Genomic DNA, 26725 nt, shown 5'->3' on the forward strand with positions numbered 1-26725 from the left:
TATTCTGACTCGCCAACATGAACCAAGCCTTTGAGGGTTTATTGTAATATAAATTTTTGGAACTTTTGCAGAATCATAATTAATAGTATGAACAGTGTCATTTATTTACAAAGTTAAAATTTGTGTGAAATTACTTCAAATGCTTTGAAAATTGTTAAAAGTTTCTCATCCTGAAAAAAGATGAATCTGCCAATGTGATGTTGAGAACTAAGGCACATTTGAGCCCTGAATGTTTGGGGGAGCTGTCGAGGGGCGCGTGGCTGACACTAGAGGACTTTGAGGAGTGCTCGTGGTACTGACACAGCCCCGCTGTGTTAGGCTGCGCTGTGATATACCCCTGAGCAGGCTAGGTGAAGGACTAACATTTGGAGTTGTGTGTCTCGAGTTACTGACATCGCAGAATTCAAGCATGGAAACCAAATCGCTTGCAGTAGGGCCCCCTGGTGTTTCTCCGACTGTCTCATTCTTGCTATATAAGTCCAAAGCAGTGGTTAGGTCCCAAACTTGAAGGCTTCCATTTGAATGGCCAGTAAACAGGTATCTGAAAATATAATTGGATAGTGAAATCTCCCTGATCAACTTGTCATGGAATTTATGAACGAGGTCATTCTTATATAAGCACATATACACAAAAAGCATACGAATTTTGTAAATTTGAGATTGACATAAAAAATCGAGTCTTAACAGCCACAAACGAGTCTGATGAAATGTTGGGTGGAAAGGTTGCTCAGCCTCGAAGATATATCAAGCAAAGGTTAAAATAGACCCCGAGAATTCACAGATAATTCTATTTGTTTGCACTGAACTCTCCACCTTTCCAAGCATTTTCTAAAGATTGTAAACTGTTAAGCAAAAAATTCTATGGTGTTTGCATGTAGCTATGAACTGCTATGCCTGTCATAGATTCTTAACTACATGTAATTCAATTGAATTTAGATTAAATACCTCCCAACTGTTTTTTATAGCTTTATTTGGCATCAATATAATTTCCAAAGAGAAGTGCTCTCCATAATGTGCTAGTTTCAGTTATAGTATAATAATAACCCATATCACATATTTACTGGAATCCATTCGATATATTAATCCGCATGATATGGTGTCAGGAATCCATTTTAAGGCAGTCTGATAGTACATGGAAATATTCTTTTTTTGGAAGAATATGACAGCATATTCGAAAAACAGACATGAAAAGTTTTATATCACAACGTAACAGTTGCAAGGGAAGACAGATTCATATTTGCATGGCACAACTCCCCCTGAACAATATGCCGGTTAACCAACGCTGGAATAGTCGTGGAACATACGAGTTAGAGCATACGAGATAGACATAGAGACAAGCATAGAGATAGACATCCAATAAATATGGTTTTATCGCTGCTCTTTCATCTCGTGATGTCATTGCTTGAGAACATTTACGATTTTAAGATAGCATAGGCTGGTCTCTGCATCATCAAGTCGCAACATGAAGTGAAATTGGTGGATAAAGTCACAGCTAAGTCTGCGTATTTGATAGTTCGAAACTAGCATTAGAAGTAAGTTCGGTTAAGGTCACATAGCAAATTTTATGCTGTTAAAAGGAACATCTAAAAACATGCGGTTATTATACTCTGCTCTATGCAAAATAAACAAATCCGCGAATTAAATGGTAGAGTACAGTCTCACCATGGACTTTGAGAAAAGGGTTTTTGTTAAGATTTTTTATTTACAGACATGAACAAGGTACCATAACATTTGAATAATGAGCTAAAAAAAAGGTTCAGCTTTGGATTAACTATGAATTCCGAAGCGGAACCTTGGCTGCTGTTTAAACAACTGTAGATATATTTTCTGTCACCATGTGCATAGTTTTGCCATAGAAGTCATGATTTTATCATGAGACATTGAACGGCCACAACGAATACCTAAAAGGATTTCTATAGGTGCCACCAAAATGAGGCTAAGTCAGCAAGGTTAATCTACAAAAAATAACAAGACCCGTTTAGCATTAACTAGGCAAACGTTTTAAAACTTATTTTTAATAATCTTTTAATATATTTTCTGAAAGTGAAATTTTGGACTCCTAGAACCATTTTACTACAGACTTGCAGACTGACATGCAAGATTGTGAATCGATCACATGAACCTACCTTCGAGGTCGAGAACCCATTCGACTAGATCCTTCGCAGTCGTGCACGCAGAAGGAAGTTATCTCGCTGCCATCGGTGGACCTGATAAGACAGACGGTGTGCCCAGTCGCTGCCAATCGAATGTAAAGCATATCGGTTTCAGGGAGAACCTTCTGTACAAATATCTGCTGGTCGTCACTTGAGTCCCCATATGGACCCACATGGTTACCTGTAACAAGCAGTCTATAGGTAGACATTGAAAGGTACTATCTATACATATGGTCTGTCTACTCCACCTCCCTACAACACTCCTTATGTACGCACACTTTACATGGTTGTAATAGCTTCATTGAAGAGAACCTTGGTAAAGTTTGCCACTCTTTTAGAGAGATCGTTGCCAAAGGGTTTACAAAGGCAGAGAAGGAGATAGACCAATATCAAGAATTTTTGTGTATTTTGTAGGGCTAAAATGCTTATAGCTATGAATTCTCAATGCCAGTAAATCTTTTTTGAAGTTATCTGCAAATATTCAAGTAATTTGTTTTTGCAGAGCTTGTTTAAAAAGCATTGAATTATTTTTTATTGTAGCAATCTGACAGAAATAGACATACTAGAAATTACAAAATGAGAAAATATATATACATATTTATATATATAAATGAATAGAAAAATTAAAGAAGTAGTGTATGTAAAGTGAAACCTCAATTTATTAAGTTAATCCACTCTGATATTTCCTTCGTATGTTAAAGCCTTTACATATTGGAGCAGATATTTTTATAATAATATATCGTGTAAAGATAAATCATTCCATAAACCAAATACTCCAAATATTTATACATCATATTAAGAAAAATGCATTATATAAAACTATGTAAAAAACTACATAAAACTTTAAATTATATGTAAAAATTTAATTAATAAAGTAATAAACTACAAAAAGAGATATGGTTACTTTCCTTGAAAGACACTCGAATGAATTGTAGGCTTGAAAATGTGTAGCTTCAGAGTGAAAGTACGTGATAGAAATATACAATACAACTTACTCTTACTTACGCTAGTTATAGTTTAATTTATTATCAAATAAACTTAAGCAAATTAGTAAATAAACTCCATTTATACAGTTTTATTATTTCCATGCCATATTTTTAATTCGTGCCTTTACTTGCAAGTAAATGCAGTTTAAATTTATTTAATTTATATTTGTTGATGTTTCTACTTTAAGTTTAATATTTCCACATATATTTATATATGGTTAGTACTGTTACAAATCTATAACGTTTCTAGTAACCTCAGACACGACGTTCGATGTTAATTCATAAATCAAGAGAAATGTTTCTACAAATTTCAATTCATAACTCAAAAAGTCACACACATAACAAGGGGAAATGTAATGAGGAAAGAATTCATATACATATAAAAAAGGCGATAGCTGTGCCGGCAGAATAAATAGATGCATGCAAAGGGTAGAGATGAGAACAATACATAACAGCATTGACTATGACACTTGTATAACTAGCCCAGCCATAGCACTAGTACAGTTACATAGTAGGACGGAGCCAAGTGAAGACGTAAAGATTTGAAGCATTAATTTTAAAACATGTGAAATTAGCTAAACACACGTTATAGTATTTTACTGTCTATGAACCAGTGTACAAATACAATCACAGGCTAACTCGAAGCTTTGGCTAGACCTAACTGGAATCACTGAGCACCAACCTATCAAAACACACCCTTTAGTATTTTTGAAAACTTGTTACTGTGACATGCCCATCTGCATTTGTTTTATGATTTATCAAAATTGCTGAATTGTTGCATTTCTATAAATTCAAACCATAGCTTAGTTGAAATTGAATAGCTTTCAAACATTATTATGACCTGTTTTGTGGCATTTGTAATAGTTTTAAACTTATTATAACTAATCACTGGCTATGTTAGCCAATCTAGAAGGATTTTTATAGGCATCATTTTCGTTAGTCATATAATGTATTATTGAAATTAAGGTTGTCTCTTATGGAAGTCAAGACAAACAAACTAAAAACATTGAAAAACTCCGCAGTTTAAATGGCAAGCATCTGACATACGAGCGAGCGGGTGACAACAAGTGAGCAGACTGACGTTAACTGGAGAGTCACATTACAAGAACAGATTATATTGTAATTAAATAAATTACATTCCTACAGAGCGCTCATTCGAATTCATATTTATTTAATAAAAATCAAGCATTTCTAGACATTTTCGGCATCTCCTTACAGGTGACAATAACCTCTCTAATAGACACTTTGATCTCAAATGCATAATAGTTTGATGAGATTAACCCTAACTATATGTCCAAGTGTGTCAGAACTCCACACATCCGCAATATGTGTCACCTGAGAACCACTTATATTTTATCTACATGCAGATATGATTATGTGTATCTAATTTCCAGTGAAATGGATGCTTCTAAGTTTTGGGTGACATTTAGATAGCCTCCATATGTTCCAACAGCTGTGAATAACAACTTTGCAAACTTGAATAAGACATGTGTAGCGAATAATGCTAGTAGTTAAAATGTTTGTACCACCGAACAAACCTACAAGCTACAAACCTGCAGTAGTGTGTGAAATAAACTGGACCTCTTCGTTGGTCAACTAAAACTCTCATTTACAATATTGTTACTCATTGTGAATTTTGGCAATCGCCATAAATTATATATTAAATTAATCCATATTTTGTCCTGATTTCAAATACGTAAATCAACCAGCTGTAAAATTATTTTAGAATGATTATGTAGGCTAAATTCTGAAAACTTCACTTACTAATACTTAAAGACAACAATCTGTAGAGATATGATCACATGACATACATTCTTAGTTGCTGATTTCAAGTCATATACATGCATATGACTTCAAATAAGCGAATAAACTATGTCCAGTTTATTTCGCACATCACTGGATGTACTTTTCAGTGTTTATATACCAAAAGAACTACTAAACTATGAACAGCGCAGGTAATCCTAGGCTAATTGAGAAATATCTAGCAAACCCTGAGAGCTGTGGGCATCATAAGAACAAACTGATGAGGTCGTCTTAAAATTATCCAATGTTAATAAATATTGAGGACATCCATCGAAGTGGTTCATTCTGCACGGTTGTGCAAGTTAGTCTTTATTATTGAGCTATTATTGGCTATTGCAATTTATACAAGCAAAAAATGACAAAATCATATGATCTAATCACACATGAAGATCAATAAATTTTATATTTTGCAAAACCAAGCAGCCAGTTTGTTTTTTTTAATAAGAAAATGACGCCAACCTTTCTCAAGAAGTAGTTCAACGCTTTGTTTTTGTGCGACATCATGATTTGACCGAATAACAACAAAGAATTTCCAAGTAAGTCCAATTAAAAATCCAATGATCTAGAACTGTGAAATCATCTTGCTCATTTTCCTAAGAACCCTGAGAGAGAAAGAGCAATATTTACTCTATGAGAATAAGTGTGTTAAATGCAAGATTAAGTGTACTTCGGGGACAATCTAAAAACAAATATATCTCGTCAAGCCTCGGTCAAACATCCGCCGGTTACATAACAACTCTTAAAAAAGTAAACAGGAACTCATCAAATCTACATTTATAGATGTCTATGGAGACGATAGGTCTTCTTCCGACGGCGACCAGACCTACAGATATGAATGAATACTATTGTAGATGGTCAGACAGAGACAATGATTTCATCGCTTCCCAAAAACAAGCGTCGCTGGAATGATTTGCTACAATGGGAGTTGCTAATGTTTCAATAACTTTATGGAGCACAGGATATTATCTGTGATCAGTAAGTTGAGGTAGCAGATGTCATGCTAAACACCTCCTCAAAGCTTAGTTATCCATCAGAGGTACACAGCGTTTGGCAATCATCCTTCTTATCACAATGCTGTCGATGCCTAGGATTTCAAACTAATAAATTACCCACGTTGGAACATATAATCGAGGCATGACATTGACAGTCAGTGCATCGTGCAAAAGTGGTTATGGGTAGACAACTTCACACAAATCCAAATGTAATTTCTCAATAAAACAATCTGTAACTGTTTGACTCGCTTGCACACTATAAGCGACGGCGGGTGATGACAACTGCGATGTCTTGTCTTTATCGTTACGCAGCCCACTATCTAGTCAACTAACTAAAGAGTCTACCGTATTGTTATCACAGCATCGTCTGCTTCTCGAGGCCTTTGAAAACAACATTCTTGTTCGACAATCATCGTTGTGCTCTATCTCATCACTACGAGTTGATATACCTTAAAACCTCTATTTGAACGCCATGGCACTATTTTTCAACCCCTCTATAGTGGTGGTAATATAGATGTGGCCTTCAATTAGGTTTTACGGTACATGTAATTATGGGTACATTGTCATTTCACTTAATCCCTTGGATACACATGGCTAAAGGCTAATTCAAACTGTATCGCTGTAAGTTGAAGTTGTCCTCTCGGCGATTATTCATCGACTATCCGCATAGTAAACTGAGGTATCACTGAGTCGCTGAGGCAACGCAGATACGTCGGGAAAGAATGCAACTGTCAAACGCTCTCAACAGTTTGCCAAACATCCACGACAGCACCACTTCGGCGCTGGTGATTGGCTGTCATAAATAAGTTGCTCTATATTTTTTCTATGACAGTTGCTGCAGGACTAGTTTTTGCAGGACTAGTTTTCGCAAGCACATGCCGCGGACTATTCACCGATGTAAACGCAGATAGGTTTGTGATAGTGTGAACATTGTTATCAGAGACAATTACCGGAGTATTGCGGAATTAACGCCGACACATGAGCAACACATGTTTATGGTGAACACGCATAAGATGTAAACTTATACTTCATCTGCAGAATTTTTAGAAAGAAAGGAGCACTTGACAAAAAAACATAGCTTATTTTAATCTACGAGGGCCGAGTATGTGAAAGTGTTAATTTTCCAAGAAAGAATTTCCTCTGACATTAATTGATCCAATGACAAATCCCTACTTACAGGCCATGATTAATATTTAAATGTTTTAACCGCTGCAGACAGTAATCAGATGTAATCAAAAACATTCGCTGTAACTGTTACTACATTCATATCAGCTTAATATGAAATAATTGAATTCGATTAAATTTCAGGTTACAACTAAAAACTCAAACAGCAGATCAAATGTAAATAACGTTCATAATCTAAAATCACTGCAACTGTGAGTAGCTAATAGTTGTGACTTTCAGCAATAAATAACTTAGCCTGTGAACCAAACGTGTTTTCAAAATAGTAATAATCTACAACCTGGTAATAGTATGGTATTAATCTATATAAACTTGATTGATGATTTTTTTTCACTATATGAAAATCTGCAAGCACTTTTATAAAGGAATAACAACTCCTACAGCATATGCCTTCATGACCAGCAGACGATTATGGTTGCAGCCTTTCACTGATGCGTAGACTCGAGTTTATTTTTCAACAATTTTCCATTTTCTCAAGGTCTCTCAGGGTCACATAGTGAAAGATAAACTAGGAGACTCAATAAAAAAACTGCATTACAACACAACAAGATATGAAACTTCTTGGTAGAAGTCAAGAATATTTTCCCCTCTCTTCATGTCACTCTCATTAGTTTAGCCCTAGTTTCTACTATGAGGTAGGCTAACCTGACAAGGATTCTCTACAGTGCCTCTTTATATTGCAAATACACTTGCCTGTCATAAGTTAATCATGAGCAACAAGAGCTGTGTTATGAATTATAACCAACCAATCATAGGCCAGAAGCGCTGTATTATGAATTATAATCATCCAATCATAGGCCACAATTGCTGTGTTATGAATCATAACCAACCAATCATAAGCCACAAGTGCTTTGTTAAGAATTATGATCAACCAGTCATAGGACAATCCCCATACAAAGCAATCTTTTTATCTCAACGGCCGGCTTCAGACAGATGGATGGACACCATTCTTACCGTAATAAAGATTACGTGTAGCATTTATAGAGGAATATTCATGCACATGTAGAATCCAGAAATGCACATTTTAGGGCTCTAGAACAAATTGAACGAAATTCAGTGCATTCTTACGAAAACAAGTGAGCCAACATAATAGTTTTGCATGCAACATGCGTATCAGGATAAATCAAATTGGTAATCTGGTACGTAGAAGTCTGGCAGCACATCTATATAACGACTCAACATCGGTAAAGCTGCCATTACTCTGCTTTACTCTACACATTGTACTAAATTAATGATGTTATTAACAATAAGGTGACATTCTTTCCCTTAATATACCTGATAATACCTTTCTCTTGGAAGACAAAGGTAATTTAAAAGCAATATGTTAAAACATTTAATGGATTTCATTGGCTAACTGTTGTCTTTTTTTGTTTTGTTTTATGATTTTTGTATGGCATAATTTGGGAAACATTTGTTTGAAATGAAACCATTGCCAATAAAGTAATATATATATTATATTATACAAGATAAGATAATGAGTTTTAATTTGTGCCTATTCAACAACAAGATAATCACATTCTCTATTTTCCAACAACCTGAAACAATCAATTGTAACTTTGGCTTTAAAAATGGAAACCCATAGCGGTAAAGCAGCCGCGGTCTCATACCTCTAGCGGTAAGGCAGCCATGATCTCATTCCCCCAGTGGTAAGGCAGCAACGGTCTTATACCCCTAGCGGTAAGGCAGCCGTGGTCTCATACCCCTAGCGGTAAGGCAGCCACGGTCTCATACCCCTAGTGATAAGGCAGCCACGGTCTCATACCCCTAGTGGTAAGGCAGCCACAGTCTCATACCCCTAGCGGTAAGGCAGCCACGGTCTCATACCCCTAGTGGTAAGGCAGCCACAGTCTCACACCCCTAGCAGTAAAGCAGCCGCGGTCTCAAACCCCTAGCGGTAAGGCAGCCACGGTCTCACACCCCTAGTGGTAAGGTAGCCATGGTCTCATACTCCTAGCGGTAAGGCAGCCACAGTCTCATACTCCTAGCGGTAAAGCAGCCACTGTCTCACACCCCTAGTGGTAAGGCAGCCATGGTCTCATACTCCTGGCGGTAAGGCAGCCATGGCCTCATACTCCTAGCGGTAAGGCAGCCACGGTCTCGTACTCCTAGCGGTAAAGCAGCCACTGTCTCATACCCCTAGTGGTAAGGCAGCCACGGACTCATACCTGCTCGGTAACTGTTGAGTGGGTCAACATCCTCAAGGGAGAGAAGTTTAAAGGAAGCTCGAGGAAGAGGGCCTGGCTGAGTGGAGATCATTCCTCTGAACCTCGTTATACTCCAAGTCCTAACATGGTTGTAGTCTGTACATACTATAATAGTACATGCCTATATTATACTCCAAGTACTAACATGGTTGTAGTCTGTACATACTGTAATAGTACATACAGGTATTATACTCCAAGTACTAACATGGTTGTAGTCTGTACATACTATAATAGTACATGCCTATATTATACTCCAAGTCCTAACATGGTTGTAGTCTGTATACACTGTAATAGTACATACAGATATTATACTCCAAGTACTAACATGGTTGTAGTCTATACACACAGTAATAGAACAAAAAGATACTAGAGTCACTCCCATGTAGCTTTCATGCAAATAATTATTGCTCAATGAATGTGATTTGCAATCCTGTCCAAAGGCATAATTACCAAAGTCAGAGACATAACAAAGCCCCAATGCCCATCCCAAAAACTAGAGAGATTGTAGCGCCCAACACATATTATCATTATTAGTAATATTATGTTAACAGACACTCCATATCTTAGCTCCCCCTCTTCACCCCCCCCCCCTTTTTAAAGCTTGCATTTAATCATGCTGCTGATGCGTGCTTGAGCAGACATCAATATGACCAACATAAATACTGTGACCACAATCATGTATTTATCCACCAGTGACTGGCAAATTGGAGACACTCAAGGTCAAAGAAATACATAATATATTTCTATAACACAAAGAATAATATTTGTTCTCATAAAGCCTCATCTGTGAGATGGATAAAGCTGTCCCAATACTTTATACTTTATATTGTACAACACAAGGTGTCTTTAGTTTGTGCAACATAAAATTAAACAGTAATGATTACGAAGTGCAAACAGAAGCCATCATTTGGTGAATACAAAAGGCAACATATAAAGATTTTAACATTCAATATTAATTTTTTCCTGGTAATTAATTTACACAATAGAATTCAGATAACTTTCACCTAATTCAGTTTTTCCAACAAGTTTCACATGACTGATTTCTTATAGCTAGTTTCACATAATTGATTTTTCATAACTAGTTTCACATAAGTGATTTCACAGAAATAGTTTTATAACTCATTTTACAGAACTATTTTCACATAATTAGTTTCACATAACTCATTTCCCATATTTAGTTTCACATAACTCATTTCCCATATTTAGTTTCAAAGAACTCATTTCCCATATTTAAGTTTCACATAACTAGACCTATATAACGTATTTCTTTAGACTATTTATGACACAGCACTAGTGTTCGGCTGTCGATTATAAGTAAGTCATTGTTGCTGCTAAGCTGTCTGTTGTGAGAAAATTGATCATCAAAACCATCCAACTGTTCAACATGTAAATCAGAGTGTGAGGCAACATTAAACAGAGCTGAAATCGTACATTATATTGTCACTGACTGCTTATCATTGAGATTAACATATTAATCACTATTCAATATCAGAGTTGTATAAAAAGGTTTGACAGATATTACTGAAAATTGAGTTGGTCACACTACGGATGGCCTCGATTAACATGCAATCATGGTTCATCGAAAGGTTGCCTGGTAGTCACATTGCATTTTCACTCAAAAAATGAAGTAAAATTTGTGCTCTATAATTATATATATATATATATATATTATAGAGCAGTAAATATTTTAATTTATCTATATATATATAAATCTCAATGTTTGCCAGTCGTCTATCGTTTGTGTGTCCAGTCGTCTATCGTTTGTGTGTCCAGTCGTCTATCGTTTGTGTGTTCAGTTATAGCGATAAGGTTTTAGAAATGGAAAAGAATTTCGCACTGAAACTCTACTCGAAAAGCCCAGTTCTGCAGACAGGTGTGTTATCCACTACTTGCAATACAACGCGATAATTGTGAACATACTTATTACACCTGCCAATCTTTAATGGTTAAAATATCCACACTTCACGCTTCACCTAGCATGCTCAAACTAATTTACAAAAAGAAAAATCTTACTAGAATAAAAATATATGCCCAAACTTCCAAAAATGCTATAAATATATATGTATATATATATATATATATATATATATATAGCATAAACTTAATGAAACTTATAGCGCATACAAATAAATAAATACTTTTATTTAAAAGTCAGAATGGTGATTGTTGTTCATGTTGATTAAAAATAAATTTTCTGTACAAAACCTTTTTATTACCTGTGCAACGCCCGACATTCAACTAATAAAGTTATAAAAAAACATTATATGAAAATAAAACTTTTGTTAAAACATTTGGATAAATAATACCGCTTACGTATGGAAAATAGATGTGAACAATGCACTTATGTACTTACATAATCTGACTCAACTAAAAATCCATATACTAGATGAAATAAACCTAGTATTTTGACAAATTTTATCCACATGAACAAAAATCTTTTTAAAGTATATTCAACGCCCATCCATGGAAGAAGCAAGATTAATGACAGTTTCAGTATTATCTCAATTCTAGATTGAGTATTACGACACCAGTCTTCCTAATGCGCACAACACTCTGCAGTGATTAAACAAGGTACGGTTAGGGTAGTTGAGAGAAGATTACCTGAGAGAAGGTGTTTATCTGACAAGTCCACTCGGGCGACAGGGCATTTGTGTACGGAGAATGTCTGAAAAAGCTGGGGTCCACGCCCGACTGTTTCTGGGTGCTGTATTATAATATTGACCGTGCCTTGATGGGTTCCGTAGGCCAACTCAACTCTGTTTCCGCTGATACCTATAGATTAAATAGTCGGACAATAGCAAATAACTCCAATATTGGAAATATGGGTCAGTCTCCACAGTATGGGTCACAACACTTGGCACAGTGGTCAGACTTCTACAGCATATGTAATGCCTACAGTACACAGGATGATAACATAGGGCAGGAGTACAACTTTCGGACCATGGTTCAGTCATCCAAAACTAATATCAGTTCCACAGAACATAAGTCAGGCTTCCAGAGTATGGATCAGTCCCCCAAAGCACGGGTTAGTCGTGGAGACCTTGGGGCATCTCCAGAGCATGGAACTTTCCTCCAGAACATGAGTTAGTATTTCCGGGCATGGTTCAGTTCTTAACACATAGGTCAGCTCTGAGGGCCCGAGTCATACTCCTAACGCGCTGATTTCCATGAGCATGGGCTAATCTCGCAAAGGTATGAACCCAAGGATAAATTAGGAATATTGCAACAGAAAACCTAGCAATTTAACCACCGGCCATGAGCTAATAGAAAGCAAAGGGCTGACACCAGGTTCTCTGTATTTTATTTTTAGGTGGTCAGTAAAAAAACTGTCGACAACTTTAAAACTAACGTTAAATATTTGGTTAAATATTTAACCAAATATTGGTTAAATATTTAAAAATACTAACCAATGAGATGTTGGTACCATAAACAAACCTAGTTCGAGAAAGACTAACTGGTACAAATGTGTTGGAGCCGTGTTAGTGTGACCCTTCAAGTCTTGAAAGGTCACTCACATCAAAATGTGAATGATCTTAACAGAAAGCATGAGCATTTTTCTGTAATTTAAGATTTTGTTTGTTGTTTTAGGTGATCTGACTACCAGCATGTTTAAAGATGTAAATCGACAAAATCTGATTGCAGTTAAAACGCTTCAAAGAGAAAGACTTCTCCCAAAAGGACATCAAGAGTCGCACGTCCTGTTTGCCCCTCTCTATGTGACATCAGCTCTTGCGTTCAAGTTGCATTGTTAGGTGTTTCTATTGAGATTTATTTTATTTTCTATTTGCTCATGATTGTTGGAATAAAACTTCAACTACAGCCTCAGATACATTGCTATAAATGTGTCAAATGATTTAAAGAAAGGTTGGTTAGAATTTGTCCCAACGTGTTCCTCTAAATGCTGTGTAAACATGTGAGTACACAATGCTGATTAGACCATATATTACTTGAAAACAATATGCACGGCTATTGACATCATTTTTAGAAAAATCTGTGGAAAAATTTTTTCTGAGCGTTTAATTGCCATCCAAATTTTGTCGATTTTACTCTAAAAACATCCTGGCAGTCAGACCACCTAAAACAACCAACAAAATCTCAAATGGTAGAGCAATATCTCTACATTCTAATAAATTCTTTTAAAATTTAACGTAAGTGACCTGTAAGATAAAGACCCAGGATACAAGAACATTTACAACTGTGAAATACACCATGAAGCAGGGTCAGGGGCACCGGCACGCTAAACTTACTAGTAGTAGGAGAAACATAGACGCTAAGGGCTGTTATTGCATGTTCATTGACATCGTGGAACAGTTCTGATATGAGCAGATCATTATCCTTCATTCTGAGAGGAAACTTTTGCATGTCTATGTAATAGATAGAGCCATTGCGGCAGCCGAGGAGAAGATTGGTGCCAGCCACATCAAAGCTTGTGATGGGAGTTACACCCTGCACCTGTAGAAAATTGTCAGTTACCCTTCAGTTCTGTCACGCATTGTCTATTTTAAAAACCGCCTGCAGCCCATTGTCAGCTTCAATAATGACCATGTTACCTGAGGTAGCAGGTTTCTTTCTCCATGTTGGGATGTAACTATTAGTCAATGACTATGAAGCCAAGTAGTCGACTAAAAGGGCAATATACTAAAAGATCAATAAAAATATCACCGCGGACTCACAATCGCAAAATATAATTCATGGAAGAAAGTCAACAATAAAATACTGATCATTTGATTGACAAATACATTCTTAATAAATTATTAAATTAAACAAATTATTCTCACGAGCACAAAGCAATACGTATGGTGTTTAAAGATTTGACATTAAATATTTCTATAAATCAAACTAAAAAATGTATGGGTAAAATAAAAATATTGATTTGGAGTTGTCATAACATAGTCATGCGACATGAAGCAATAAATATGACCGATTAATGAATCTCATTTGGTAATTGTGTGTGTGTTTTTTAATCCGAGTAAATGATATGCGCTTCTACATTTTCTGGCCAATTTGATCCAAACCTCACGCATACGATTCGCGCCTTCCACCACGTCGCCAAAAATGTTTGGTTTCAAAACTCCGCCTGGTACCAGAGAATCAGCCAATTAAACACCCACCTGGAGGCTGTCTGATTGACAATGAAATAAGTCCTAACTGCTAGTTTCAAATGAACAGCAGTTTAATTTAAAGTATCGAAATGTTTATGACTGATGAATATTAAAGAATCGATAGAAAAAAGAAAAGAAACTTGCATAACTTAGCAATCCATTCCATTGACCTTTGACCTAATACAGCTTCCACTCTCATATTCATCAACACATGAAACAAAATTTCATGGAGCCTTCTTAAAAAGCTATAATGAACTAACTGGCAGATATTGCAATTTTGATAAATTGATTATAAATTGATAAATATTGCAATGGACATAAATTAGGTCATGGCCTGGGAGCTTTTTAATGTGTCAATTTTGACCACTTAGTAGCAAGACCTTCAGGGTCACAACGGCGATTCCTTTCTAAGCCATTCCTAGCTACCCTCAATTTCATGACCATTGCCTAAAAAATTCTATTCTCACTTCAAAAAAATGTTAACAAGTTAGCATTTTATTATTTCTGGCGATAACACAACCAGTACAGTAACTAGTAATGAAGGGTAATTATTGCGTTTATTGATCATTCTTATGATGAAGAGTCCAAGCATAGGTAACAAAAAGTGCAGAAAGGAACAGGATTCAGGTAAAGTGATAAAAAATTACATTGTTCCTATTGAGCCAGTTACGTTCCAAAAAGTTTATCAAAGCCTGTCTATCAAAGTCCATCAATCAAACCGACAAGGATGGGGTAGAATTCATTGTGATTTAGGGCAGTGCATTTAGTTCTATTCCCTACACTCACCATGGTGGGGTGGGTGAATATGACTTAGCCTCCATCCTAGCAACTACTCAGTGGCGTATCTTGCTATAGTCGCTGAAGCCCCGCAACACCTCGTAGCGTTGTAAACATTTTCTTAGCGACAGCGTTTTCAACAACTCTTTTATATTAAACTCTTGAATAATGCGTTGAATATTTAATTATGTTTGCATGATCATTTTTAACCCTTTGACTATCGATGTCATGGTGTTTATCCTCTCAAAGTGAAAGCATGTTAGATTAAATTAGTCCGCTTTTGGTCACACTGAAAACAACATGGTGGTTTGATCCAGAAGTTGCTCTAGTCACACTGGAAACAAACGACAGAGTCATTCAGGTGTTGTTTTGGTGACACAAGCCTTTAACAACCAGCTGTTATTCAAACAGTGTATTTGATTTGGTACAGGAAGCTAACATACCGACGTATAATTAGTTGTTTAGTTATTGTACTCGGGTCACTGAAACATTCCACGCCCTATGAACTGGCCTGGGGGAGATGCAGGAACAGAGACCTTGACCATTAATTAATTAGTTTTAATATCTCTAAAACAACCTAATTCTTTATTACTACTAGTACCAGGGCTATCTAGTGTGCCGTGACAGATCGTCAGGTGTAATAACTATGGGCACAATTATTCTGAGATACCAGAGAGCAGTCAATTGGTGCAGGTGTTAGAGTTTCGGTCAACCTAGCTGAATGTTGGACCTTTTAATCTCGTTGAAAGTAATCGTATAGATGGATAGACAAGGTTATTATTATAGTAGACTAACTGAATGCCCAGTGTTGCCCGGGTAATAAAAAAGACTGCACAAAAAATTTATTTTTATTCAACATATAACAACATTTACCATTCTAACTTTCAAACTTCATAACATGAAATAAGTGTTTTGCGCAGTTCAAATAAAGTAAAACGAAAAATAAAACAAATGTAAAGGTTTTCGAACTTTTTCAAACAACTAACTTTCAAATTCCGTATCATGAAAAAAGTGTTTTATGCAAGTGAAATAAATACAGAGAAAAAATAAAACAACAGTAAAGGAGTTTAAATGTAAATGTGAAATAATTAGCAAGTAATGGCTAAATAAAGTCTGTTTTGCTGCGATTACAATAAGTAATTTGGTATACAATTAAATGACTTTTATTCGGTTCAGTGTTGGGATCGTAAGGCAAAAATGCAGCAGAGTGATATAGAAACCTATAGTAATTATCTAATGCAAACGTCCCCCGGTAAAAATCAACTAAATTTTATATACTGTACGTCCTGTACATGTGCAAAGCGGCATCTTTAATAGATTTACACGACGGAAGATAAGAGTAATGATGTCACGTGATTTCTTGAAACTGGCCCAAATGCAATGAGATATCGACGAAACTGTTTTATAATGTCAAAAGCCCGGGGTGAGTCACTTGATGTTCGAAAACTTTATCTCATATGACATGCTCATTGTAGTTCCCCAAATGGGGCCAAACAAGCATTTCAAGTGGCTAAGATAAATGTTGAAAATAACATTTCTTCAAAACACAAATTAAATTATTAAATTAAACAACAGCGCATGGTTGTCAAGATTTGACAATGAGATGAGACAGAGACAGAAATGACAGTGAGATGTCAGAAGCATACCTGCCAGTGTTGTGACATGGAGTGCCAGACTCCCAGCTTGCCCGACTTTCCCAGCGCCACGAGCTGACTGCCGATAAAAAGTAGTTCATCCACACAAACGGTTAGGTTGAAGTTACCTGGTAACACATCAATGTACAGATGTTCAGATTAAAGTTACCTGGTAACACATCAATGCATAGGTGGTTAGCCTAAAGTTACCTGGTAACACATTAACGCACAAATTTTTAGTTTGAAATTGTGTATTTGGTAACACATTTATGCATCATATACATTAATGTATGTATTAATGCATCATATAAATACATAAGTTAATGCATACAACAATGTATGCATTAACTTGATGCATTAATGCACATTGGTACACCTTACCGTCGTCGATGGTAAGGATTATGTTACCTGATGCATATATTTTTGGGCTGAAGTTACCTGGCAACGTGTCAACATCACACAAACAAATGAAAACTCAGTACAGCAATGGATAGGAATTAAATAGGTGACATGGAATGCTCCTCCAAGAAATGGAATCTGGACTATCTTAGCCCGAGACCATGGGTTTTAGCTTTACCTAGCCACTACGCAATCTGCACTGATAGCAATGATTGAAGTTGGTGTATAGAATGTGGTACGGCAATTAATCTCAGAGGATTCGGAGATGTTCTATTATTCTATTAATAATGTGAGATTTACATTAGAGGGTGCAGCCTCAGAATTGTTTTTATACAAAAATTGAAGTCAGGAACTTTTGAATGTAGAATACAGTCAAGACTCTACTTATTATTGCCTAATATACGAATTTTCCAACACACAATGCACATGTAAAATCCCAGCAAACATTTTAGTCTGCATAAGCAATTTTTAATCTTTTTTTTTTATTTGGCAGTCCATTATCATTTTCATAGATGTTTTTTTACATATGGTGCCACCAAAAAATCAAAAAAAATTCAAAGATATTGGCATGTGGCGTCATAAACGTAAAAAACCAAAATTTATACAAGGAAATTTGAAACTACTAGGTTTAGATATATCTTTCCTCTTTAGACAAAAGATTAAAATAATTAACTGTAGAATTATGTGTAATTGGAGAAATGCAAAATAAACTCTTCACATAATGGATATCTGATACTGTCTATCTATATTGGTCTATCATATATCTATCTATATCTTTTTGTACTGAACTATCAACCTCTCTGCATAAACTGTCGGTTTTTTTTCTACAGTATGCGTAAAGATTCAAAAACACCCTAATCCTTACAGAGTCACACTCTCTTAAAAGTCATGTTGTTTGACTTGTAACTGTAACGTCATGTTGTGAACTTGGCTATTTGTTCTGCAGCATTTCATATCAGTTTCTCATCACTATACACAGTAGCTATTGTGATCGCTTATCTCCCCAATGACACATTACAAATCTTTGGGTAAGTACAAGATAAAATCATTATGGCGTTCTGAGCTTGTCTATACATCCTAAATAAAATAAAATAAAAATAAAATCCTAAATAAAGAAGCGAATGAAAACTAAAAATAAAAAATACAAAAACAAAGAGATAAAACAACTAAACTAATTTAAACTTCGAACGGTGAAAATAGAGCACATATTGGAACCAATTTTCAAGAAAGGAAGTTACTCAAAGAGTTGCATCTCTGTAGGTGAAGATGAAGAATTAGAGGCTGGTGAAAATTTAAAGAAAACATGAAAATTATCAAATTATAACACACATAACAGGTTAGTTTAAACTATACCTAGTTCAAGCTAGAGTAAGTTACAAGTGTACGTTATGTATCTCTACCCCTGTACCATCGAACTGCCAGAACAGGATGCAGTTCCCTGCACCCTGTTCTGGCATCGACAAGCCTATGCTTCCTTTCAGTGACTTCAAAAGTAAAATAATAGTATAATAAAAACCTCTTTGTATTAAATAATTTTCCATTATTTTATTCTTTGCATTTACCTTATACAAATTTATTTGCCTCATTGTTATGTGCAATCATCTGCACTACAATAAATATCACTTTTTCATTGTAAGTGTCTGTTATGTAAACGCTATGCATTTTCACAATTTTGCCATTTTCACATTTTTGCCATTTTCACATTTTTTGGCCGATATCCAAATTTCACATCTATACACTCTATACCTTCTGCAAGATCACTAAAGATACTTACTTTCAAAACTATCCAGTTTCTGGTTTCTAAGTACCAACATCTTAAACAATCACCTGGGGGCTGTCTTATCGAAGATGGAAAAAATTCCGACCTCACTGCTAGTCTGCATCATTTATTACGAAGTTAATGTGGGTTTTTGAATGAATTAAAGGAATTACAGTGTATTCTCATAGGAATATTTGATTCATCAAACGACAGGTTCAACAGAACCCAAAACATATTAAATCTTTATGTGGATTCTTGACTGTATGTTCACATGCATTATAAGGTCATATCCAGGTCAATCTATCAAGGTCAATCTATCAAGGTCAATCTATCAAGGTCAATCTATCAAGGTCAATCTATCAAGGCCAATCTATCAAGGTCAATCTATCAAGGTCAATCTATTAAGGTCAACCTAGGAAGAAAACAAGCTGCTACAGCACAAAGTTCATATAGAAAAGACTAGCCTCTCATCTACCTGCTGGAGCGGCTGAACACCTACCCGCCCCTAACCCTACAACAGCAGAGTAGACACATGACTGCATCAGCAATATATATAAATATCACGACAATGAACAGACAAGAAAAACATTATCCATCAGTTAACCTCAGTGGCTCTAAACAAAGCACTTGCCTTTGACGGAATGATAGGTTTATTTTGAATCTCCAGTCATATTCAGAGAAATTGTCTTGGCCATTCACATGTCAAAGTTCAGATGACCGAGTTTATAACGAGATGCTCAAATTCAATAAAACAAAAAGTTGATCGTGGATGTTTTAACTAGGATGTTTTACTAACTGCAAGCATTAACCAGAAATACACACTGTAGGCCTATATATTCTTGTATAAAAAACACAGGCTACAACAAGCCACTCGCATTTCTAAACTGTTAGAGCCAGTTCATGAGAGAAAAGAGAATTAAGAGCACCCTGTAGCACCTGCTCAACTATACACATAAGTTGTACATGAAAAAGAGGTTTATGTGGTTGCAGCCCCATAAACCTTGCGGTTAGCGTAGCCGCCACAGCAAATGCAGAAAACTGATTTTCCTAAACCCTATTTATCTGCTACAAGAAAAACGGAATTTGCAGGGAGACAAGTTGGAGAAAGAAATATAGAGTTGGATACATACAGTAGATGGACACAATGTGAAGGGAGTACAGCTCTAATTTATAACATAAGGGAGGGTTACATAGCGCACCATAGTGCGCAATTAAGATCGGGACCTCACCTATGTCTGTAGCCTCTCCTGCGCTCGTAACCTGCCAAAGTCTGACGGAGCTGCCATAGGATGCTGCCACTAGACGGTGAGTGCTCTCCTTTGAAGTGCCCGACTGGGCTTTAGCATTTATGGCTAATCTCTCTATGAACTGCTCCATATGAGGACTCGTCCATATGCAGTGCCACAGGCTACGCTCCCGTATTCTGAGATAGTAGCAACCCAAGTAAAAAGACCTTTAGATTACTGGATGCTAATAGTGAGAGCTGTAGAACATGCACAGTTACTGATAATTTACCCACACAACATTGATTCACTTTTTAACGTATAGTAAATGGAACAAAGTGCCCTTTTTTAATTAGATAATTTCAGGAAACAAGATCATAAGAGAATATTGGTGCTGCCAGAATGATCTTCGACATAATAAAATGTATCTCTAAAGTGCAAGAAGCGAAATTCGTACATTTATGGCACCAGAAAAATACACACATCTGGTGTTGAAACCAGGATCTAAAACATTCAATGCTGAGACTGGTTAATTGACACTAGTAGGAACTGCATCTCAAAACTGAGATGGGTCGGAAATATTTAAGTTTTGAGGCCAATTTCCATAAGTGAAAGCCATTGCTAACAGCTTTATGACATCCTTTCATGATCGTTATAAAATACAAGTAGATAAAACAGTGTCAGCAATAAATCTATGGTAAAGTCATCAAAAGGCGCTTTGGCCATTTAGAAAGCTTTATCTATTTTCCTATTTCTACCACGTCCGGTAGTCTGATGATGGCTCAACATCTGGTGATCTTAACTTTGGCAAGAAAGGTGTTTCTTCTATGGTTTTTGTAGAATACTACCAGCTGTTCAGCTGAACCAATTTTTCCACTTTGCTTGGGGCCAAATCCGGGTTCCGGCACATGTTTATCCACATAAAGCTATGAAAACTGATAAACATCATACGTCCTTGGGCAAGGCTTACAGTTAGCTGATCTGAGAATGAAATGTATCTGCTTGTAACATGATGCTGCATACAAAAGTACAGAAGCAGGGACCACAACTTGGCAGCCTTATCAGTTAGTCGCGTAGCCTGTCTTCGCAAACACAGCCAATTATATTTTGAAAACAACCAAGGAACCAATCTGCAATCCCTAAAGTTTCCCTGTTATTACCACACGGTGACTTACTTGTAAATACAAATATTATGTGGGTAGGCTGCAGCTATCCAGTTGTGGTGACCTTTGATCAATGTAACCTGTCTCAGAGCTTTTCCCTTGCCACTCACAGGAACTGCAATTGTGTATCCTTTCTAAGTATAATCATCAGTGGTCTACAGTCTAAACTGCTTCTACATTGTATGGAAACCAGATAAGCGCATGATGGCTACGAGCAATAATGAAATTAAGAAATTGTCTACTGGTCAAATCATACCACCAGCGATTCACAGCATTATTTGTGCCCTGCTCCTACACAATGCAGTCAAACCTTGACTAGCAATCACTTTAACGAAAGAATCTTTTGAAGTATAATATAAAACTTGAGGTAATAACTGCATTTCCACGCTTCAAATGGGTTTGGAGTTGTCCATTGCTGACGAATTCGAACCCTACTGTTTCAGCGATGCGGAGTTGCACTATATATACCTTTTCAAGATTTGCAACATATTACAGCGAATGCTTTTGCACAAATTAGCGATGTGAAATGGCGTCAAATGCGTTCATATTTTGCTGCTTTTACGATTTGGAGTGGAAGCAACTCCAAACCCATTTGAAGCACAGAAACAGTAATTTCCGACAGAACAAGCCAAGTTTACTGAAATATTGCAGTTTTGTGAGTCTCGGATATGTATTGTTTGATTTTAAAGTGCTCAAATAATATTAATGATGCTTCATAGATTTTACTTTTAGTGTCACAATCATGCAAGTCTAGAAGACAAGTGCAAGGGGTAACAGTAGTCAGAGACTAAGGCAATTGTTAGAGTATAGCAATAACTTATAGATAACAATTCATTGAAATACCGACGAAACCTCCTGGTAGTGATCATGAGAAAAAGAAAAGGACACAGGAAAAGAAAGTGATGCAATAAAAAAAAAACACCTAAAATGAGTGAAAGTAGGAATGCTGGATGTGATAGATTTAAAACTGATCATAAAATACAACTTCAAAAATTTTAAACACAAAAAATGAAAAAACATGTTGCGTTAATTCAAAGTTCGTGCAGTCTATGTTAATCTAGCGGCTGTATCTCTATCCCCATCTATCACGCTATCCTTTTTTATCGTCAAGGCAACACCTCAATTCTTGTTTTTAGCATAAAAATAATGTGACCATAAAACCTCTTTTTATCTTCAAAAGCAGATATGTATAGTAAGTAGGCCTACAAGCTGTACATCATGAGGTACAATCTGTACACCATGAGGTACAAACTGTACACCATGAGGTACAAGCTGTACACCATGAGGTACAAACTGTATACCATGAGGTACAAACTGTATACCATGAGGTACAAACTGTACACCATGAGGTACAATCTGGACACCATGAGGTACAAGCTGTACACCATGAGGTACAAACTGTATACCATGAGGTACAAACTGTACACCATGAGGTACAAACTGTACACCATGAGGTACAAACTGTACACCATGAGGTACAAACTGTACACCATGAGGTACAAACTGTATACCATGAGGTACAAACTGTATACCATGAGGTACAAACTGTATACCATGAGGTGCAAACTGTACACCATGAGGTACAAACTGTATACCATGAGGTGCAAGATATACACCATGAGGTACAAACTGTACACCATGAGGTACAAACTGTACACCATGAGGTACAAGCTGTATACCATGGGGTACAAGCTGTACACCATAGGGTGCAAACTGTACACCATGAGGTACAAACTGTACACCATCAGGTACAAACTGTATACCATGAGGTACAAACTGTACACCATAAGGTACAAGCTGTACACCATAAGGTACAAGCTGTACACAATGACTATGGAGTCTTATGATCTGGGCGAGAGTCTCCGCGTTTCATGGAAAGAAACCTTGGCAGTCAGAGCAATCCCTGACAGTTGCTGAGACCTAAAGCTAGGTTTACACTGTATCACTGGATGCCGGCATTGTCATCTCTGCGATTGTTCAACTATGTGCACCATGAACCGAAGGCATCATCAATGCGGATACATTGGGAAAGATTACAGCTGTCAAATTTTCCCGATAGTTCGCCGATTATCCACGACAACCCTGACAATGTGCACCACTTCGGCGATGGTGATTGGTCATCGCGGATTTCTTGATCTATATTTTCTTGCATGGCAGTTGCATCGTTTCATTGACAGTCGTTTCATCGTTTTCGCGGCCACATTGTAAACTGAGAACACTATTCTAAAGGACTATTCGCTGATGTAAGCGCAGACGGGTTTGTGATTTTTGAATACTGTTATCTCAGACGATCACCGAAGTATAGTGATTAATACTGACATATGTTGATATAGTGTGAACATCCGCGATATCAGTGACTCCTGCGTGATAGCTGGGTACTGTACCCAAAACTCACATACGACTATTGTCCGACACATTGTACTACACACACACACAAACGTAAAGTGATATAAATCTGATTTTGTCCCACTTTCCATGCCAACACAAACAAACATTCAGGTCGCCTTGACTCTTAAGAATTATTGTAAAAAATTACTTGATTCAGTTCAGCATAGTCATTGTTAGTTTGAACACAAGTCAAAACTTCTCTCTTCCTAACAAAAGAAAGTCCATCCTGAATCCAGCAGTTATATGAAACATCCTGACAAATTTAACCAAATCTGTGGCATGGAAAGAACTGAAAATTGCTTTCAGACGAATAACTACAGCAGTTTCTCATCTGATCTACACGTATGTACTTAGTTACTTACCTATGCAACCTACTGCGATACTAGAGGTTAGTCAAGTCCAGAATAGCATGCTTTATTCATGCCCATCATGTTTGATAATGTGGAAGAATATCATGAGAATTGCTGGTGATATGTGTACACTGTTGCAGTCACATAGTATGGTTACTAGGTTACATGGACACGAGTGTGCATGTTAGCATTTTCCCCCTCACACCCACTCCACTTTTACCGCATTGCAAATTTTAATATATTATATATATTGAGTTTTATCATTGATACTGACACATAATTAAATAATATATTTAAGAATTCATTTTACAGGATAGAAGAATCAGGCAAACTAATTTACTAAGAACTAGCAAAACTAAAACACTTAAAAAACTGTCGAGGTGTTCATGAAACCTCTGTTAAAATATTAGAACAAAGAAGTGTTATGTAAGTGTAACGACCTTCTGTAAAATATTGCGTATTAAATTGTCAGTTCTTTTTATAATGATGGTTGGAATGGAAAAAGGACAATCCTGGATTGTAAACTTTGTAACTAGTAATGAACAAGTGTTTATGATATATTCATACCTTGCCACTCACCTGCTACCTCTGTTTATTACTTAAGGTTTCACTTATAGAGGGAGAAAGAGAGACAGGGAAAGGGAAAGAGGGAAAAAAAGGGAGAGGAAAAGGGAAAGTCTTATAGGGTGCTTGAGTTCCTTATTTTTTTTCCAGCATCCAAAGCAAAAAGGCTTCAAAATTTTTCCTTTGAGCACTAATTTGTTTTTAATCTGAGGTGTTTGAAAAACAAGGTTAACTGTAATATAATACGAGCAAAGTCTATCACATGGTGTAGTCAAATATCAACACTTACTGGAATGGAAAGCTCCCTCACCATACTCGAGTCCATGCTTGCATTTGAATGCCTCAAGCGGGTCAGCATCTGAGTGAGAGAGTTCTGGAGGTGGAATGAAGCCATGGAACAGGACACCTCCGCAGGAGGCTGACATGAGCTCGCAGCAGAGGGAGAGACGGTTAACAAGAGGGGAAATTCCATAGTATTCAGCCTCTTTCTTCAACGCGGTAAGTTCATGATGCCTAAAGGTACAGCATATTTCTACTACACAATACTCTAGACGGTTCAAAAAAGCAACCAAAGCTCTGATGTTGTAAGTTCCAATTGTGAGGAACAGTTGGAGCTAATATGTTTGAAGCGAAACAGCTATGTCATGCTCTAATTGATCAGTTCAGCACAATCGAAGTTCACATCTGATTGAGTGATTCCATACTAGCGAACAAAACTATAGCGATATTTTTTCGCTACTGCTTTATCAGCAATGTTTCCTTGCTAAAGTTTCAATCATCATCTATTCTATATATATATATATATATATATATATATACATGTATATATATATATATTATATATATATACATGTATATATGTATATATATATATTTATATATATATTAGTATATATATATATATCTCTAAGTTTGTCTTGTGTTGGTTTTCTGTTGGCCTGTCCAGTTATAGCGACAAAGTTTTAAGAATGAAAATTTCAACGTGCACTGGATTTGAACTTGGAACATCCAGTTCTGCAGTCAGGCATTTATTCAATACACTACACGACAACTGGCTATACTATGGAATAAATTGTGCGCACACTCATTGCTCATGCCAATTTTTCACAGCTTAACGCTGAACACTTCAGCTAGCATTAAGCTAGAAGCACTGGCCAGAAGGAAATGTTTAAAATGACATGGGCAGCAAGACTAGCGATCAGTATAAAGTGGTAGTAGGCACTGCAGCCGTTACAGTATGAAGCACACAGGAATAAACACAGAACACAGAAATAAGCAGTTACCATCATTTAAAAGTTAAAACGGTAAATGTTGCATATGTTGATTAAAAGTAAATTTTCTGTGCAAAAACTTCTTTTATTACCCGTGCAACGCAGGGCATTCATTTAGTATTTATATATTTAAATCTCCAAGTCTGTTGTATGTATGTCCAGCTACAGTGATTAAAATCTACGAATGAAAAATCCATGACTTGTTACCAGAACCTCCGGTTCACAAGGCGACAATCTAACTCATTAAGCTATACAGAATACAATTGATTCATTGGGCAGATAGTTTATACATGGGTTAAAGTACGCATAGCGACTCTACATTACATACAGCATCACTAAAGCCTGCTCTCACAGTTCTTATTGGTAACTTTAGCAATACATATACTAGCTTACTCAAATTAGCCAATGGCAACTTGCCACTGTTTATAAACTGTTTTTAATACCCATTCAATGCAGGGCATTCGGCTAGTAATATATATATATATATACATATAAATCAATATATATATATAAATCTCAAAGTGGGTCTGTACTTCGGTTTGTCCAGCTATAGCTAGTAAAATCTTGAAATGAAAAAATTCGCTGTGGGCTGGATTTGAACTGATGGAGATTGCAGCCACAAGTTTCAAACAACACATTTAACCACTGAGCTATACAGTCCTTAGCATTCTATAGCTCTCATCATAATTATATCGTATGCATACGCTAAATGTGCACTTTTGATTATTAACCAATATTACCTTTTGCATTTGTTATTTTTTGAAATTGTTTAAAA

At 36.4% G+C, this 26725-nt stretch overlaps 1 protein-coding gene across 1 annotated transcript in view; it reads right to left on the reverse strand.

Annotated features, from left to right (window-relative positions):
- Positions 1–20: 20 nt before the first annotated feature.
- LOC137406449 (BTB/POZ domain-containing protein KCTD3-like) overlaps positions 21–26725 on the reverse strand; it is a 34633-nt gene continuing 7928 nt past the window's right edge. Inside the window, exons 4-12 of the mRNA XM_068093034.1 lie at positions 24969–25192; positions 21390–21492; positions 20221–20414; positions 16846–16961; positions 13568–13772; positions 11922–12092; positions 9282–9425; positions 2127–2334; positions 21–541 (exon numbers count right to left, since the gene is read on the reverse strand). Of these exons, the coding sequence (XP_067949135.1) occupies positions 208–541; positions 2127–2334; positions 9282–9425; positions 11922–12092; positions 13568–13772; positions 16846–16961; positions 20221–20414; positions 21390–21492; positions 24969–25192 (1699 nt within the window). The 3' untranslated portion in view covers positions 21–207. The remainder of the gene's footprint in view (positions 542–2126; positions 2335–9281; positions 9426–11921; positions 12093–13567; positions 13773–16845; positions 16962–20220; positions 20415–21389; positions 21493–24968; positions 25193–26725) is intronic.

Source organism: Watersipora subatra, chromosome 10 (assembly GCF_963576615.1).
Source record: "Watersipora subatra chromosome 10, tzWatSuba1.1, whole genome shotgun sequence".
Taxonomy (NCBI): Eukaryota; Metazoa; Bryozoa; class Gymnolaemata; order Cheilostomatida; family Watersiporidae; genus Watersipora; species Watersipora subatra.